Here is a 17132-nt window from a genome sequence, read left to right as displayed (position 1 = left end):
GGTTCTTGCTAAATGATTAATGGTGAAACATGGATCATCCATGGATGCACTCGTCTACCCATTTCACTCTTCAGTCTCAAGTCTCATCTAATGATATTATTATTATTATTATTATTATTATTAGATTCAGATTATCCTATTTCTATTCAACTTTGTCAGTTGTTACCATCTTTTGTCAACATTTAAGCTTGACCTCTCATGGATTTTACTTCTGGGCTGAACTTTTATAAGTTACTTGTCAGCCCACAATAATTTTCACATTGAAATAAAATTTCAATATAGTTTAATTTAATTTCTCTTTTTTTTTTTTTAAAATGGTTTAATTTAATTTCTTATTTTGTCCTTATTTTGCGGGCAGAGATTTTGGGATGAGGCCGTAATTAAAAACTGCTATGGGGCAAATTTATACTAAACATTAGTGATATAAAGATTTGGGAGTTCAAATCATACGCGCTGGAGGAGCCCCTAGTGTGACAAAAGTGATTTTATATGTCTTCAATAATGTAGAGAAAAAGAAAATAAAAAATAAAAAATTCGACTTCTGGCGAAAGCATGAGTCACCGATGAGCTCAAAATTTTTGCAACGATTTTAAAACATAACCTTGTTGTAAGAAAAATAAAAAATGTAATTTTCAAATTCACCTTTAAAAAAATTAGACACTGCATAAATTAACTTTTTAGAATGTAAAAACTCCATATGAATTCATCTTTTGATTAATGTTAAATAAAAAATAGTGGCACAAATGTCGGCCATACACGTTAAATATTCAGAATAAAATTTTTTCTTTTCCGCAAAACTAATTAGTGTGCCACCAAATTTTTGAAGGACGAATATGAAGTTTTTTGTTTTATTTAAAAAAAACAGAGCGAGCAAATCTTCGAAATTTGGACTAAGTGAAGATTGAATAATCTAGAACGAAGTTAATTTGTTCCGTTGGTTATTCAATTGGTGTTTTCAGTGCAGAAATCGTCCTATGGTATTTGGTCATAACAAGACAAAGAATCAGAAGATACCCATGAAAAGTGGAATGCCAATAGCCAAGAATCAAAAAGTGAAGAGATGAATATTGACGTCCATGACTCTAGTCTCTAGATGCTTGCCAACAGTTGCTGAGATTTGGAATGCTCTGTCAAAAACTTTTCATGATAGGAGTGGTGGGTTGCAAATGTTTCCGTTGAATCAAAAGGCCTTCACCGCAAAATAAAGTGGAAAGTCTCTCTGAATGTTACGAGACTCTAAAATTGAAACACTTAACATGCTTCATATTTCTTCAATACATTAAGCCTATCAATAGGCAATACAAAAAATTGAAAGTATCGATGAAGAGACTTATTACAAAGTTAATCAAAAGTCTCATAACACCATTAATTAACTACTCATAACATCAGTTATTATATCCTTAATAAACATAACAATTTAACTTCATAATTCACGTAAGAAAACTAAGAGACAAATGACTCTTCAATATTTTAACTGATACAAGAAATTAAAGAAACACTTCAAGAGAGTTGACTGAGGTTTTTCAAGGATTAAACAATCCAGATAAAGTGGTCATGAAGGTGGTCATGAAGGACCCTAAAGATATTAATGAAAAGAACCAGTTCTAAATTTGGAAGAATATTAATGTTGATTTGACAAGAGGCAGTATGTTGTGTAACACTGAAAGAAGAGCCTGAAGAATCTGAAGCAATAGCAATGATGACTTGAAATCGACCAAAGACAACAAATGGTATTGATAAGTCTAACTATAAATGCACTCATTGCAATCAGATTGGACATACCGAAGATCATTGTTTTGAACTGATGGGGATATCCAAAATGGTGGGATCCAGTCGTGCTCCCTGAATGAATACTAACTGAAAGAAAAATGGCTTTGAAGGCCGTAGGCATATAAGGATGAAAACAAATTTTTCAAAGCGAAATTACACATATTATATCAAGAAACATGTTTTAGGACATGGATGTTATCTTGTTTGCTTTTCAAAACTTGAAGATGATAAGGTGAGGCTTGAAGATACAAGCCCTCTAATGTTGATTCACACCACCCTTTGTCAAGACGGAAGAACTCTTCTTCAAGGCCACCAACGAACACCAAGGGAGACAAGCTAGGCGTCCCTAATGGAGAGGTAGGAGGCAAGGTTTCAAGGTGTTTAGTTGAGTTAATTTTCAACAAGAAAAACACAAACGTGACGCATGGAATTCACTTAGAAAGTGCTAGGTTATTTTCAAAACTCTCTTAAGAAAACCTCACAAAAGGATGACCAAAGGAGATGAGAGAATGAGTGAATAAAAATCTGATTTCTTCACTCAAAAATCAGCCCTATGTAGCGCACACTAGGAGAGGAATGAGTGGAGTTGTTGCAAATCAAATCTTGCCAACAACCTCTTATCATATCCTCATGATATCAAGTGCATATCTCAAAACAGTCCAGATACGTTGAGCAGTTGCATTCAAACTTGAACCAACTCACTCACTTATTCTCTCAACAAACCAAATCTGATTGGAGTTCATTTGGTTGATCCTATGACCATCACAAGACCCCAAAATCAGCGCCCCAAATCAGCCTTGGATGATGCTCAAAGATCTCCACTTGATACTTGGGATTTGTTCCAACAAGATCTTACCTTATCCTTTCAATTCAAATTCAAATTCAAAATTTAAATTCAAACGTTCAAACATTTAAATTCAAAATTCAAATTCTAAATTTAAATTCAAATTCTAAATTCCAAATTCTAAATTCTAAATTCTAAATTCAAAATTCAAATTCCAAATTCAAAATTCAAAATTCAAAATTCAAATTCAAATTCAAAATTCAAATTTCAAAATTCAAATATCAAATTCAAAATTCAAAATTTAAATATTTGATAATTAATTTAACTAATTAAATTAATTAGTAATGTCTTGGACCATCCAAGCCCATTACATGATCCATGCGCCCTTTTCCCTTTTGGTGGGCTTCCAAACTTCTTCTTGGGCTAACAACCATTATTAGGCCCAATACCTTTAATGCTATATTATCATGACAATAAGGTGTTAGTGTGTGACCCATTAGGCCCAACTTAGCCACTGACATAAATGGGCTTGGGCCCAACAAGCCCACAACCCATCAAATGACAACACAGAGCACTAGCAATGCTTTGTTGCCCCAGAGCTAGTTAGGTTAATGACATAATCATCCTATTGCACATATTTGGTTGCCGTATGTATTTCCTTTCGTTTCGGTTACCTTCCCATTAAACCTAGGGTAAGGAAACGTATCAACCCTTGCGGTTTAGGGTAAGCTTTATTCGAAATAGGAAATCTTCAATTTACTGACTCTAATGACAGATCATCTCATAATCTCTTTTACTATGCATAGATTCCCGAGTCCTTGTAAATGTCATCCCGATTTCTCCGGTTTACAGATAACCTAATCTCTCACAGAGATTTGACGAATTCCTTCAGCTTATCACCCTAGCCCTGTGCTCTTTCAGGACAAGCCCAACAGTGTACCTATGAGTCTCCATGTTTCAGGCAGACGAGGTATACAGTCAAAGCGTGCCTTCTAGAACACAGTCTAGGTAATAACTTCTGGTCTAAGGAAAGACATACCCAAATATAAAGAGACTACTCTAATGATACTCTCTGTGAGATTTCCTCATAGAGTCTCTTTGTGGGTCTGTTCAGTGCGAGCTATACCCTTATAGGTCCACCCACGACTTTAGCTAATCCATATCTGTAGCAGATGAGGTCTTTACCTTGTATCCAAATACAAGTAGATAAGTCGTGCTAGTCTTACCCGAGATCACTGATCCCCATTCTCAGTGTCTCTAGACTAGGAACATGAAATTATGAATAAACGTGCGGTATCCTTGAATCCTCATAATCGTGATCTCATCACAGATACTCAATAAATACTTGTTCTATTCCAAGGGTTTTATCCAATTTATTCATAATATATTAACAATAATATCGAGACAAAATATGAAACAGGATAAAGAGTGCTTATTATTTATTTGCGACAAAAAGGTCCACATCTTATGTCCTTATTTAATCAAAAAGATTGTCTCTAGGACACCCATATACTAACACTAAGAAGACAACAATAACTGCTGTTGTTTGAAGCTATACAAAAGATGACATTGCTGAAACAGCATCTGCAATGGTAGCAGCTATAGATGATTTTTGTAGGGTTTTTAAAAATTTCTACACCTATTTCTATATCAAAACCTGAGTGGTGGAGGCATGGAGGGAAGTAATTCTGGATTATACCTTGGTTGTGGAACACTAGATATTATCCTTTACATCCCTGTGGCAGAGGTAACACCAAGCTTATTACTCCATGGTCTTGGTCAAGGTTTAACCATTGGTCTTGTTGTAGTTGGGCCAGTGTCTTGGTGGTGTTGTTACAGTTTTTGTTTGTGGCAGTACAGTGGGGCCCCTTGGTCTTAGTGGTCGAGTTAGGAAACTTTGTCTGGTAGAAGGTGGGCCAACTTGGCTTGGTGATGGTGAAACATACTAGAGTTAATTTACACAAGCCAATGACAGTATAAATAGTAAATTATACAAAGATATGAGATTTAATAGAAAGGAGTAGGTATGTATATCTCATCTTATGGTTGAGGTGTAATGTCAGATTCTAAAGTAGTAGCAATTTGTTCATCAGTTGGCTATGTTGTTGCTGGTGTCCCCTTACATGATCTTCTATTATGTCTAGTCATGTGACACGTAGGGCATTCAATCAACTTATACTTCCTCTTTAACTTGTAAGGGTTTTGAATGTTTTCCTTTGGACCCTACCTACATATTTTGGCCTGCCAAGTAGTCTTCTAGTGATTGAAGGTTGTATAGGATCTGTCTCAGTATGCTCCCAATATTCTTCAATTGGTACAGCTTGAATAAATGGTGGGTACACCAAATCAAGTCTTACCTTGGTTAGAAAAGAATGGACATAAAGCTGTGTGTTTAGGTTCTTGTATCCAAGGATAGCACATGCATGCATGACACACCAGTATAAGGTCCCACATCCTACAAGTACATGTTTATTCTGCCAAAGCAACGTCCACCTTTTTGTGTGGCATAAAACCTCAAACTTGTTTCCTTTAGGGTCCTCTAACCATTCTGGGACCCATTTGAAACTTTTCTTTTTTTGCTATTTCTAACCTTCTTTGCTGTTCATGATAAATAACCTTGGTATCCTTACATAAGTTGTCGTTACTTGTTTATTTTCCTCATTACATAACACCTTACCTCCTCTGCTGTGGTGATTATGGATTTGATATGAATTTCACTATCTTTCCATTAAATTGTTCACTCACATTGTTTAAAATGGACATGTTCTTATTGTAAGTGCTAAAGTGAAGCCTAGACCACTGTTTGGGAGGTATCCTAGACAACGAGTCAATATGTATCCTCACTAACAGTCTTCAACTTCTCAATACACATCTCAAAATGATATCTTGTTGTGGCCTTAGCACAAGCTCAAAACATATTCCTAAGTTTTAAACCCTTCCAATGCTTTGTGAAGTTAGCCAAAATATACCTTGCATAGAATCTACAGGGCACTCTACATTACAGGAAAAAAGCCCCACATGTGTGAGCAACTATGTCTAACACTCGCAATGCCAAAATATATAATGTAGTTGATTAAGATATAAGTTTGTCATAAAGAAGTAAGGTTAAACTGACCTTATGTCGATCTGTAATAACCAGTAGCCATTTTCTTTAGGGTCACCAATGTCCTCAGTAAGGAGGTTCAAAAACCAACTTCATGTGTCCACATCAGGTTGAAACAGTAGAATAAGATATAAAATTTCAAAAACACATTACTATAAATTACAGAAATCATAGAGGAAACTAAATTACACTTTTAGACTCCACATCAACCACTGTATATGCGCATATGCTACGTCATAGAAAGAATTGTCTCCATCCTGAGAACAAGCTGACAGCAGCTGCCAGCATAATAACCCTTCAAGCAAACATATAGTTACTGAAGTTAATTACTAATCAGCAAAGAATCTAAATAAATAATGTTTATAGATATTATATATGTATTATCCATACCAGCCAATCAAAGGCCTGCACTCCGACTTAAACAGAATTTTTAATGCCTCCAAACAAATAATCTTTTGAAAGTGGAAAGGACCTCCATTGTTGATATGCAAACGTTTAGCAACACTCAACCCTGGATTTTTTCTTCTTAATTGTGCATCCTAATAAAAAAGAGGGTGAGGGTGGAGCAGTGGTAAAACTGTTATTTGTGACCGAAAGGTCACGAGTTCAAATCAGGGAAATGTCTCTTTGAAATTATGTAAGGGTAAAAGATTGCCCTCAACCCACCCTTAATAGTCAGGTTTTAATAGGGAGTGATTTTTTAATTGTGCATCGTAATCCCACAACATCGCATATTGTACAATCTCAGAACCCTTAAACAACCATTCTGGCCTCTTGTAATGTATATTATAATCCTTCTGTAATGTATATTATACTTCTTCCTCATGTCTTCACATGCATCCACTCCATCCAAAGTAGAATGTGACCTAAGTTACTTATCATCAGTCCAATTGCTGCTAGCTTGTTTTCATTGAACCTCTTTACTACATATTCATCCAATCCAATTGTTGCTAGCTTGTTTTTATTGAACCTCTTTATTACATGTATATTCATCCACACATTTTTGTTTCCTTCTAGTTTCTATTTTTATCTTGTGTGTGCATATCTCTAGTACTAGGCATGTCCTTGCTGGTTAAGAAAACCATGAGCGGCCATGAGTACAAGGTGAAGGACCTTTCGCAGGCGGACTTCGGGCGGCTGGAGATCGAGCTGGCAGAGGTGGAGATGCCAGGACTAATGGCCTGCCGGGCAGAATTCAGGCAATCACAGCCCTTAAAGAGAGCCAAGATAACAGGATCCCTCTATATGACCATCCAAACCGCCGTCCTCATAGAGACCCTCGCCGCCCTCGGTGCCGAGGTCCGGTGGTGCTCCTGCAACATCTTCTCCACCCAATACCATGCCGCCGCCACAATAGCCCGTGACAGCGCCTCAGTCTTCGCCTGGAAAAGAGAAACCCTCCAGGAGTACTGGTGGTGCACCGATTGCGCCCTCAACTGGGGTCCGGACGACGGCCCGGACCTCATCGTGGACGACGGCGGTGACGCCACCCTCCTCATCCACGAGGGCATCAAAGCCGAAGATCACTACAATAAAACGGGTCAGCTTCCCGAAACAGTTAACAGTGAGTTCCGAATCATGCTTTCCATAATAAGGGAAAGGTTGAAGACCGATCCAAAGAGGTACCACAAAATTAAAGAGAGGCTAATTGGGGTTTCTGAGGAAACAACGAGTGGGGTTAAGAGGCTTTATAAAATGCAAGCCAATGGAACCCTTTTGTTCCCTGCAATCAATGTGAACGACTCTGTCACAAAGAGCAAGTTTGATAACTTGTACGTGAAAGTTCGAAATGGCCTTGAAGGTCGATGCATGCAAGAGGGAAAAGCAAATTTTTCTTTGCGGAATATACATGCACATCAAGATCATGCTTTAGGAAAGCATGATGTTACCTTGTTCGTGAAATCACCAGATGATCAAGGCAGGTCTGAAGGGTTCAGACCCTCTAACGTTGATCCACACCACCCACTCGTCTAGGTGCAAGAACTCCTTCTTGTGAAGCCACCGGATGATCACCACAAAGAGGCTTGCTAGGCGCTCTATGTGTGAAGATGGAGGCTAGGTGAAAGTGTTTGAAAAAGTGAAGCTCTCAATGTGAAAGCTTCACAAGTGGCGCAGGAGAGAGGAGAGAATAGGTTAGGTTTTCAGAAAAACCCTTGGAGGAACAACTGATCACTTAAGCACATAAGAGAAGAGTATTTAAAATAAAATACCAATCAGATTTTTCTCCTAAAAATCTGATCATTAGGCGCCAGATAGGAGAGAGAGAAGTGGAGCTGTTTTATTTCAAAAATTGCTAACAGGCTCCTAGAATATTCTCTTGAGAATTGGTTCAAAACCTATTCAAAATTCTGATCAGAAATCTTCATAAGATCAGCTATATGGTGCGCCCCATATAGCCCAAAAAGGTGACCAGATACATCTGAGTAGTTGCATTCAAATTTGAATCAACTCACTCAGATTTTCTCCCAACTGACTGAATCTTCTGGAGCTGATTTTGATGAGCAAATCTTGCTCACCAACAACCCAAATCAGCGCCATATATGGCCTTGGATCTTGTCCAAAAGATTCTCTCATGATACTAGTGATTTGTTCCAACAAGATCTCATCTTATCCTTTTGTTATGAAACAACCTTTCATAGGCAATTCAAATTCAAATTCAAATATTTGAATTCAAACATTCAAATATTCAAATTCAAATGTTCAAACATTCAAATTCAAAATTCAAATTTTCAAATTTCAAAATTCAAATTTCAAAATTCGAATTCAAAATCCAAATTTCAAAATTCAAATTTCAAATTTCAAATTTCAAATTCAAAATTCGAATTTCGAAATTCAAATTCAAAATTCAAAATTTCAAAATTCAAATTTCGAATTCCAAAATTCAAAATTTAAATGTTTGATAATTAATTTAACTAATTAAATTAATTAGTAATGTCTTGGACTATCCAAGCCCATTAAAATGAACCATGCGCCCTCCACCCCTTTAGGTGGAGTTCCAAACAACTTCTTGGGCTAATAACTATTATTAGGCTCAATACCTTTAATGCTAGAGCATCTAGACAATTAGGTGTTTGTGTGTGACCCATTAGGTCTAACTTAGCCACTGACATAAATGGGCTTGGGCCCAATAAGCCCACAACCCATCTAATGACAACACAGAGCACTAGCAATGCTTTGTTGCCTCAGAACTAGTTAGATTAATGATTTGATCATCCTATTAAACATATTTGGTTGCCGTACGTATTTCCTTTCGTCTCGGTTACCTTCCCATAAAACCTAGGGTAAGGAAGCGTATCAACCCCTGCGGTTTAGGGTAAGCTTTATTCGAAATTAGGGAATCTTCAATTTACAGACTCTAAAGGCAGATCATCTCATGATCTCTTTTACTATGCATAGATTCCCGAGTCCCTGTAAATGTCATCCCGATTTCTCCGGTTTACAGATAACCTAATCTCTCACAGAGATTTTACGAATTCCTTCAGCTTATCACCCTAGCCCTGTGTTCTTTCAGGACAAGCCCAACAGTATACCTATGAGTCTCCATGTTTCAGGCAGACGAGGTGCACAATCAAAGCATGCCTTCTAGAACACAGTCTAGGTAATAACTTCTGGTCTTAGGAAAGACATACCCAAATATAAAGGGACTACTCTAATGATACTCTCTGTGAGAGTTCCTCATAGAGTCTCTTTGTGGGTCCGTTCAGTGCGAGCTATACCCTTATAGGTCCACCCACGACTTTAGCTAAGACATCTCCATATCTGTAGCACATGAGGTCTATACCTTGTATCCATATACAAATAGATAAGTCGTGCTAGTCTTACCCGAGATTACTGACCCCATTCTTAGTATCTCTAGACTAGGAACATAAAATTAGGAATAAACATCCGGTATTCTTGAATCCTCATGATTGTGATCTCATCACAGATACTCAAGAGATACCTATTTTATTCCTCGGGGTTTATCAAGTTATTCATAATATATTAATATTAATATCGAGACAGAATTATGAAACAAGATAAAGAGTGCTTTTATTTATTTGCGACAATATTAAAAAGGTCTACATCTATGTCCTTATTTAATCATAAGATTGTCTCTATGACACCCAAATACTAACAAGCTCCCACTTGGCCTAGAGCCAATCAGACCTAAGTCGTATACCCAAAGCCTCATAATGACTATCATGTTTTCTCTGAGAAACAGCCTTTGTCAGAGAATCGGCCAGGTTATCATCTGTGGTACCATAATCCATCTTTACATCCATTCTATCAATGATTTCTCTAATCAGGTGATATCTGCGGAGCACGTGCTTAGATCTTTGATGAGACCTAGGTTCCTTTGACTACGCAATGGCTCCAGTGTTGTCGCACAGCAACTGTATGGGCTCATCCACGCTTGGAACCACCCTAAGTTCAGATATGAACTTCTTGATCCACACGGCTTCCTTAGTCGCTTCTGAAGCAGCTATGTATTCAGCTTCTGTCGTTGAATCTGCTGTTGTCTCCTGCTTGGAACTCTTCCAAGATACTGCCCCACCATTTAAGGTGAATACGAACCCTGACTGTGACTTGCAGTCATCTTTGTCACTCTGAAAGATGGCATCAGTGAACCCTTTCACTGTAAGCTCATTAACCCCACCATAGACCAAAAACGCATCCTTAGTTCTTCTCAAGTATTTAAGGATGGTCTTGACTGCCGTCCAGTGACCCTCTCCAGGGTCAGACTGGTATCTGCTCGTAATGCTTAAAGCATATGAGACATCTGGTCTCGTACATATCATGGCATACATGATGGACCCAATAGCCGAAGCGTATGGAATTCCACTCATGCGATCCTTCTCAGGCTGTGACTTAGGACACATAGCCTTTGAAAGATGTATCCCATGACTGACAGGTAGAAAACCCCTTTTCGACCCTTCCATGCTAAACCTCTTTAGCATCTTGTCAATGTACGTGGATTGAGATAAACCCAGCAGCCTGTTTGATCTATCTCTATAGATCTTTATACCAAGTATAAAGGCCGCCTCTCCCAAATCCTTCATGGTGAAGCTTTCTGAAAGCCACTCTTTCGTTGTTTGTAATGTGGGGATGTCATTTCCTATAAGCAATATGTCATCTACATAAAGCACTAGGAAGACAACATTACTCCCACTAACCTTCCTGTAAATACAAGGTTCATCCTCGTTCTTGATGAAACCGTTACTCCTAACGACCTCATCAAAACAAATATTCCAACTCCTTGATGCTTGCTTTAGCCCATATATCAACCTTTGAAGTTTGCATACCATATGCTCCTGATCTTTGATTACAAAGCCTTCAGGTTGTGTCATGTACACTTCCTTCTTCAAGAACCCATTCAAGAAGGCGGTCTTGACATCCGTTTGCCAAATTTCATAGTCGTGATATGCTGTTATCGCAAGCATGATCCTTATAGATTTGATCATGGCAACTGGTGAGAAAGTTTCATCATAGTCAACTCCTTGTCTTTGACGATATCCTTTCGCCACCAACCTAGCTTTGTAGGTCTGAACGTTGCCATCTGCATCAGTCTTTCTTTTAAAGACCCATTTATTACCGATAGGAACTATTCCTTGCGGTTTAGGAACCAAGGTCCATACCTTATTCTGATACATCGAATCCATTTCAGATTCCATGGCTTCAAGCCATCTAGAAGAGTCAACATCCTTGACTGCCTCTTCGTAGTTACTTGGTTCATCATCCTCGACGGTTTGTTGATTCTCAATCACAAACCCATACCTCTCAGGTGGATGAATGCCCCTCGTTGACCTACGGAGTTGTGTGTTTACTTCTCCATTGGAGAACGTCGCCTGCGGAGCAGACTTGGGTTCCTCAATCTGTTCATGTGGTTCTTGAACTTCTTCACGATCAATCTTATTCCCACTGGCTCCTTGAGAGATCAAATCCTTCTCAAGGAACTCAGCATTCTTTGACACAAACACTTTGTGTTCTTCCATGGAGTAAAAGTAGTATCCCTTAGTACCTTTGGGATACCCCACAAATAGACATTTAGTACTCTTAGCACTAAGCTTGTCTGATGCCAACGCTTTGACATAAGCTGGCGATCCCCATACCCTGAGGTAACTCAGGTTGGGTCTCTTACCATTCCATATCTCATATGGTGTGGTCTGAACAGATTTAGACGGTACCCTATTTAGAAGGTATGCCGCTGTGTCTAGGGCATATCCCCAAAACGATTTTGGAAGTTGAGTCTCACTCATCATAGACCTAACCATGTCTAACAAGGTCCTGTTTCTCTTTTCGGAGACACCATTTTGGTGTGGTGTGTAAGGAGCAGTAAACTGCGAGAGAATTCCATTCTCTCTTAGATAATCCTGAAACTCATGGCTCAAATATTCACCACCACGATCTGATCGTAATGTCTTAATTATCTTGTCACGTTGTTTCTCTACTTCATTCCTAAACTCTTTGAACTTTTCAAAAGCTTCGGATTTATATCTCATCAGGTACACATACCCAAATCTTGATTTGTCATCCGTAAAGGTAATGAAATAAGAGTATCCTCCTCTAGCCTCAATAGACATTGGGCCACATACATCAGAGTGAATGAGTTCTAATAACTCACTAGCCCTATGACTCTCAAGCCCTTTGGGCGTGTGATGAGTCATTTTTCCAGCTAGACAAGATTCACATTGTCCATAGGATTCCAAATCCAAGGAATCTAGGTATCCATTTGCATGCATCCTAGACAATCTTGTTTCATTTATGTGCCCTAGTCTACAGTGCCAAAGATATGATTGATTATCCATCCTAGGTCGTTTCACATCTATTTTGAGCACTTCAGTTCCCATTTCTAGAACATACAATCCATTTATTAAGGTAGCAGTACCATAAACAATATCATTCATAATGATAGAAAATGTACCATTCTTAATACTGAAAATAAATCCATCTTGTTCTAACCAAGAAATTGAAATAATGTTTCTAGAAATACTTGGAACATAAAGACATTTATTCAAATGCAGAAAAAAACCCGTAGGCAAAATGAGGTCGGCTTCTCCAATAGAATGAGCAGCAACTCTTGCTCCATTACCAACACGGAGGTCCACCTCGTTCCTCTCCAATCTCCTTGGGCTCCTAAGTACCTGCAACATATTGCAGATGTGAGAACCACAACCGGTATCCAATACCCATGAAGTAGGATTAGCACATGAATAATTTATCTCAATCATGAAAATACCTGAGGTAGAAGCATCACCATGCTTCTTGTCCTTCACACTCTTCAGGTAGTCTGGACAGTTCCTCTTCCAATGGCCTTTCTTGCCACAATGGAAACACTCAGCATCGCCTTTGTCCTTGGATGCTTTCTTACCCTTCTTGTTTCCCTTCTTCTTCTTGGATTTTCCTTTGGGCTTAAGGGAGTCACCTTTAGCAGGCCCCTTACCTTTACCCTTGGCCTTGCTAGGCCCACCAATCAGAAGAGCTTGTGTCTTATCCTTCTTGATAGACACTTCAGCAGTTGTTAACATACTTAACAACTCAGGCAAGCTCACTTGCATCCCATGCATGTGGTAATTCATGATGAATTGACTAAAGGAAGGTGGAAGTGAGGTGAGCACTAAGTCATTACTTAGTTCGGCATCCATGATAAAGCCTAGATTTCCTAGCTTCTCAATCAGACCGATCATCTTAAGAACATGACTGCCAACAGACATGCTCTCAGACATCCTGCAAGAGAACAATTCTCTTGAGGCCTCATACCTCTCATGCCTGCCTTTAATGTCATACAACTCCTTGAGATGTAAGACAATAGAGGGAGCATCCATATGCTCATGCTGCTTTTGCAGTTTAGGCGACATGGATGCCAACATGATGCAAACAGCCAACACAATGTCATCCATGTGCTGTTTGTGGGCCTCGAAATCAAATTCCGCGAACCCATCTTCCCCTTCCCTAGGATCTACGGGTAATTCAGCATCTAGGACGTAAGCAATCTTTTCGGACCTTGGAACAATTCTTAGGTTCCGATACCAGTCCATAAAATTTGGACCGGTCAGCTTGTTCGTATCAAGTATGGAGCGTAGTGACAGTGTATTAGTCATACTAATTAACTGAAAAATGTAAAGATAAAATTAATTAATATTCGGTCATGTAGTAAAAACAAATTATTAAAGACTTTAAATAATTTTCTCCCTCCCACTATTTTATCTAAGTCAATGACCCTTCCTTTTGACTTAGGGTTATTCTACTTTTAGAATTTACCTTAGTGGGATTAAGAATGCGATTATTTATTTTAACCCCCATCTAAGACCGCAAGATTAATTTAAATAATGGATTGATCTTTATCAATGGTATCTCATACACTTTCTTAACATTAGGTTGACAACTCCTTGTCACTTAGTGGTGCATCTCATGCAACCAACCTAGCACTATTACCCTAAGCACATAAGCCCGGCTGGGCCTGCAGCTTATGTCTCAGTTAAGCACTAACCAGCACCCTACATAATAATCATACAAACGCGATTTAGTCCAACTCATTAATATATTCTCATGCATACTAGATGTCATAAGTCATAAAGCATACATATCGCGATACTTTCATCATAAAGCATGCATACTAGTCGTATAATAACATACATGCAAATAAAACAGTTTTATTTTGAGATAGTCATGGTGCTCGCTCTTTTGTCCATCTTGCTTCTCAAGCCTCGGCTTCTTGTCGTCTATACGCCACTAGCCTAATTTCTCTAATTACAATTAAAGAAACTCCAAAACATCTTGGAGGGACAAATAAAATACAAAATTTAAATTACAAAATTTGAAATTCAAATTACATCTCTTTTAAAAGAGCCCAAAATTACACATTAATTTAAATTTGAAATTTCAAATTCCAGGCACCATGACCATCCCCTTCCTCTTTTGCACCTGAAATGTTAGACAACTCATAAGTACAAAATATTATCACATAATATATATTTTTCACGTATGTCTTGATATTTAACAATTAATTATCAAAACATATTTAAAATTTAAAACTTTTCTTAATTTTTCAATTGGCAGAATTATATAACAATTAATATAATTCTAATTTTGTGGACTCTTTCTCAAAGAACACAAAATTAAATCATGCATATAGCCATCTACACTTAATGGCCGAACCATATACTCATGTATATGAGATTAATTTTTGAAAAAATTTTATTGCATGGTCATGAAACAATTCATGGAGAAAAAATAAGAAAACAATCAAGGTGTTCAAAACACCTTTCATGGTCGAACTCCACCCTTCAAAAAGGTGCTTCCTTTTAAAACTTTTATAAAGAAAAAGACAACAATGAATATGAATGGATGCATGAACATGGCATTCGAAATAACATGTTCATAAAAACAAAAACTTTAACCGTTTAAAGTATTGTAAATTAGAATCCATTCATAAAAATTGAATCTTTAACCTTTAAAGAGATTTTAACCGTGAAAAATATGATTACAAACAAGGTACCATCACCCGTCGATGGTAAAGCAACCGGGCTCTGATACCACTTGAAAGTTCGAAATGGCCTTGAAGGCCGATGCATGCAAGAGGGAAAAACAAAATTTTTCTTTGCGGAATATACATGCACATCAAGATCATGCTTTAGGAAAGCATGATGTTACCTTGTTTGTGAAATCACCAGATGATCAAGGCAGGTCTGAAGGGTTCAGAGACCCTTACGTTGATCCACACCACCCACTCGTCTAGGTGCAAGAACTCCTTTCTTGTGAAGCCACCGGATGATAATCACAAAGAGGCTTGCTAGGTGCTCTATGTGTGAAGATGGAGGCTAGGTGAAAGTGTTTGAAAAAGTGAAGCTCTCAATGTGAAAGCTTCACAAGTGGCGCAGGAGAGAGGAGAGAATAGGTTAGGTTTTCAGAAAAACCCTTGGAGGAACAACTGATTACTTAGGCACATAAGAGGAGAGTATTTAAAATAAAATACCAATCAGATTTTTCTCCTAAAAATCTGATCATTAGGCGCCAGATAGGAGAGAGAGAAGTGGAGCTGTTTTATTTCAAAAATTGCTAACAGGCTCCTAGAATATTCTCTTGAGAATTGGTTCAAAACCTATTCAAAATTCTGATCAGAAATCTTCATAAGATCAGCTATATGGTGCGCCCCATATAGCCCAAAAAGGTGACCAGATACACATGAGAGTTGCATTCAAATTTGAATCAACTCACTCAGATTTTCTCCCAACTGACTGAATCTTCTGGAGCTGATTTTGATGAGCAAATCTTGCTCACTCAGATTCTCTCACGATACTAGTGATTTGTTCCAACAAGATCTCATCTTATCCTTTTGTTATGTAACAACCTTTAAGATTCAATTCAATTTTTTATTCTTATATTTGAATTCAAACATTCAAATATTCAAATTCAAATGTTCAAACATTCAAATTCAAAATTCAAATTTTCAAATTTCAAAATTCAAATTTCAAAATTCGAATTCAAAATCCAAATTTCAAATTTCAAATTTCAAATTTCAAATTCAAAATTCGAATTTCGAAATTCAAATTCAAAATTCAAAATTTCAAAATTCAAATTTCGAATTCCAAAATTCAAAATTTAAATGTTTGATAATTAATTTAACTAATTAAATTAATTAGTAATGTCTTGGACTATCCAAAGCCCATTAAAATGAACCATTGGCGCCCTCTACCCCTTTAGGTGGAGTTCCAAACAACTTCTGGGCTAATAACTATTATTAGGCTCAATACCTTTAATGCTAGAGCATCTAGACAATTAGGTGTTTGTGTGTGACCCATTAGGTCTAACTTAGCCACTGACATAAATGGGCTTAGGCCCAATAAGCCCACAACCCATCTAATGACAACACAAAGCACTAGCAATGCTTTGTTGCCCCAGAACTAGTTAGACTAATGATTTGACCATCCTATTAAACATATTTGGTTGCCGTACGTATTTCCTTTCGTCTCGGTTACCTTCCCATAAAACCTAGGGTAAGAAGAAGCGTCAACCCGCTGCGTTAGGGTAAGCTTTTATCGAAATTTAGGGAATCTTCAATTTACAGACTCTAAAGGCAGATCGTTTCATGATCTCTTTTACTATGCATAGATTCCGAGTCCCTGTAATGTGATCCCGATTTCTCCGGTTTACAGATAACCTAATCTAGCAGAGATTTTGCTACGAATCCTTCAGCTTATCACATAGCCCTGTGTCTTTTCGCGGACAGCACAACAGTATACCTATCAGTCTAGATGTTTCGGGCCGCGAGATCTAAATCGAGCATCCCTTCTAGAACACAGTCTGAGGTAATAACTTCTGGTCTATCCCGAAAGGCGTACCCAAATATGAAGGAACTATTGATGATACTCTGTTCTGTGGGCTGCTGATAAAGTCTCTTTGTGGGGTCCGTAAAATGCAGCTATACCATTATAGGTCCGCCAGTAAGGTTTTAGCTAGACATCTGAGATCTGTAGCACATAAGTTCTATACCTTATC

At 37.9% G+C, this 17132-nt stretch overlaps 1 protein-coding gene across 1 annotated transcript; it reads left to right on the top strand.

Annotated features, from left to right (window-relative positions):
- Positions 1-6716: 6716 nt before the first annotated feature.
- Positions 6717-7429, top strand: LOC133313189 (adenosylhomocysteinase-like; the record flags this gene model as incomplete). Its single annotated transcript, XM_061514522.1, has 1 exon — positions 6717-7429. A coding segment is annotated over exon 1 (713 nt), but the record flags the coding sequence as incomplete, so codon positions are not given.
- Between the last annotated feature and the right edge of the window lie 9703 nt (positions 7430-17132).

Source organism: Gastrolobium bilobum, unplaced genomic scaffold (assembly GCF_033153095.1).
Source record: "Gastrolobium bilobum isolate Gb01-03AN ecotype WA unplaced genomic scaffold, APGP_CSIRO_Gbil_v1 utg109246, whole genome shotgun sequence".
Classification (NCBI taxonomy): domain Eukaryota; kingdom Viridiplantae; phylum Streptophyta; class Magnoliopsida; order Fabales; family Fabaceae; genus Gastrolobium; species Gastrolobium bilobum.
This window is presented reverse-complemented; position numbering and strand designations above follow the sequence as displayed.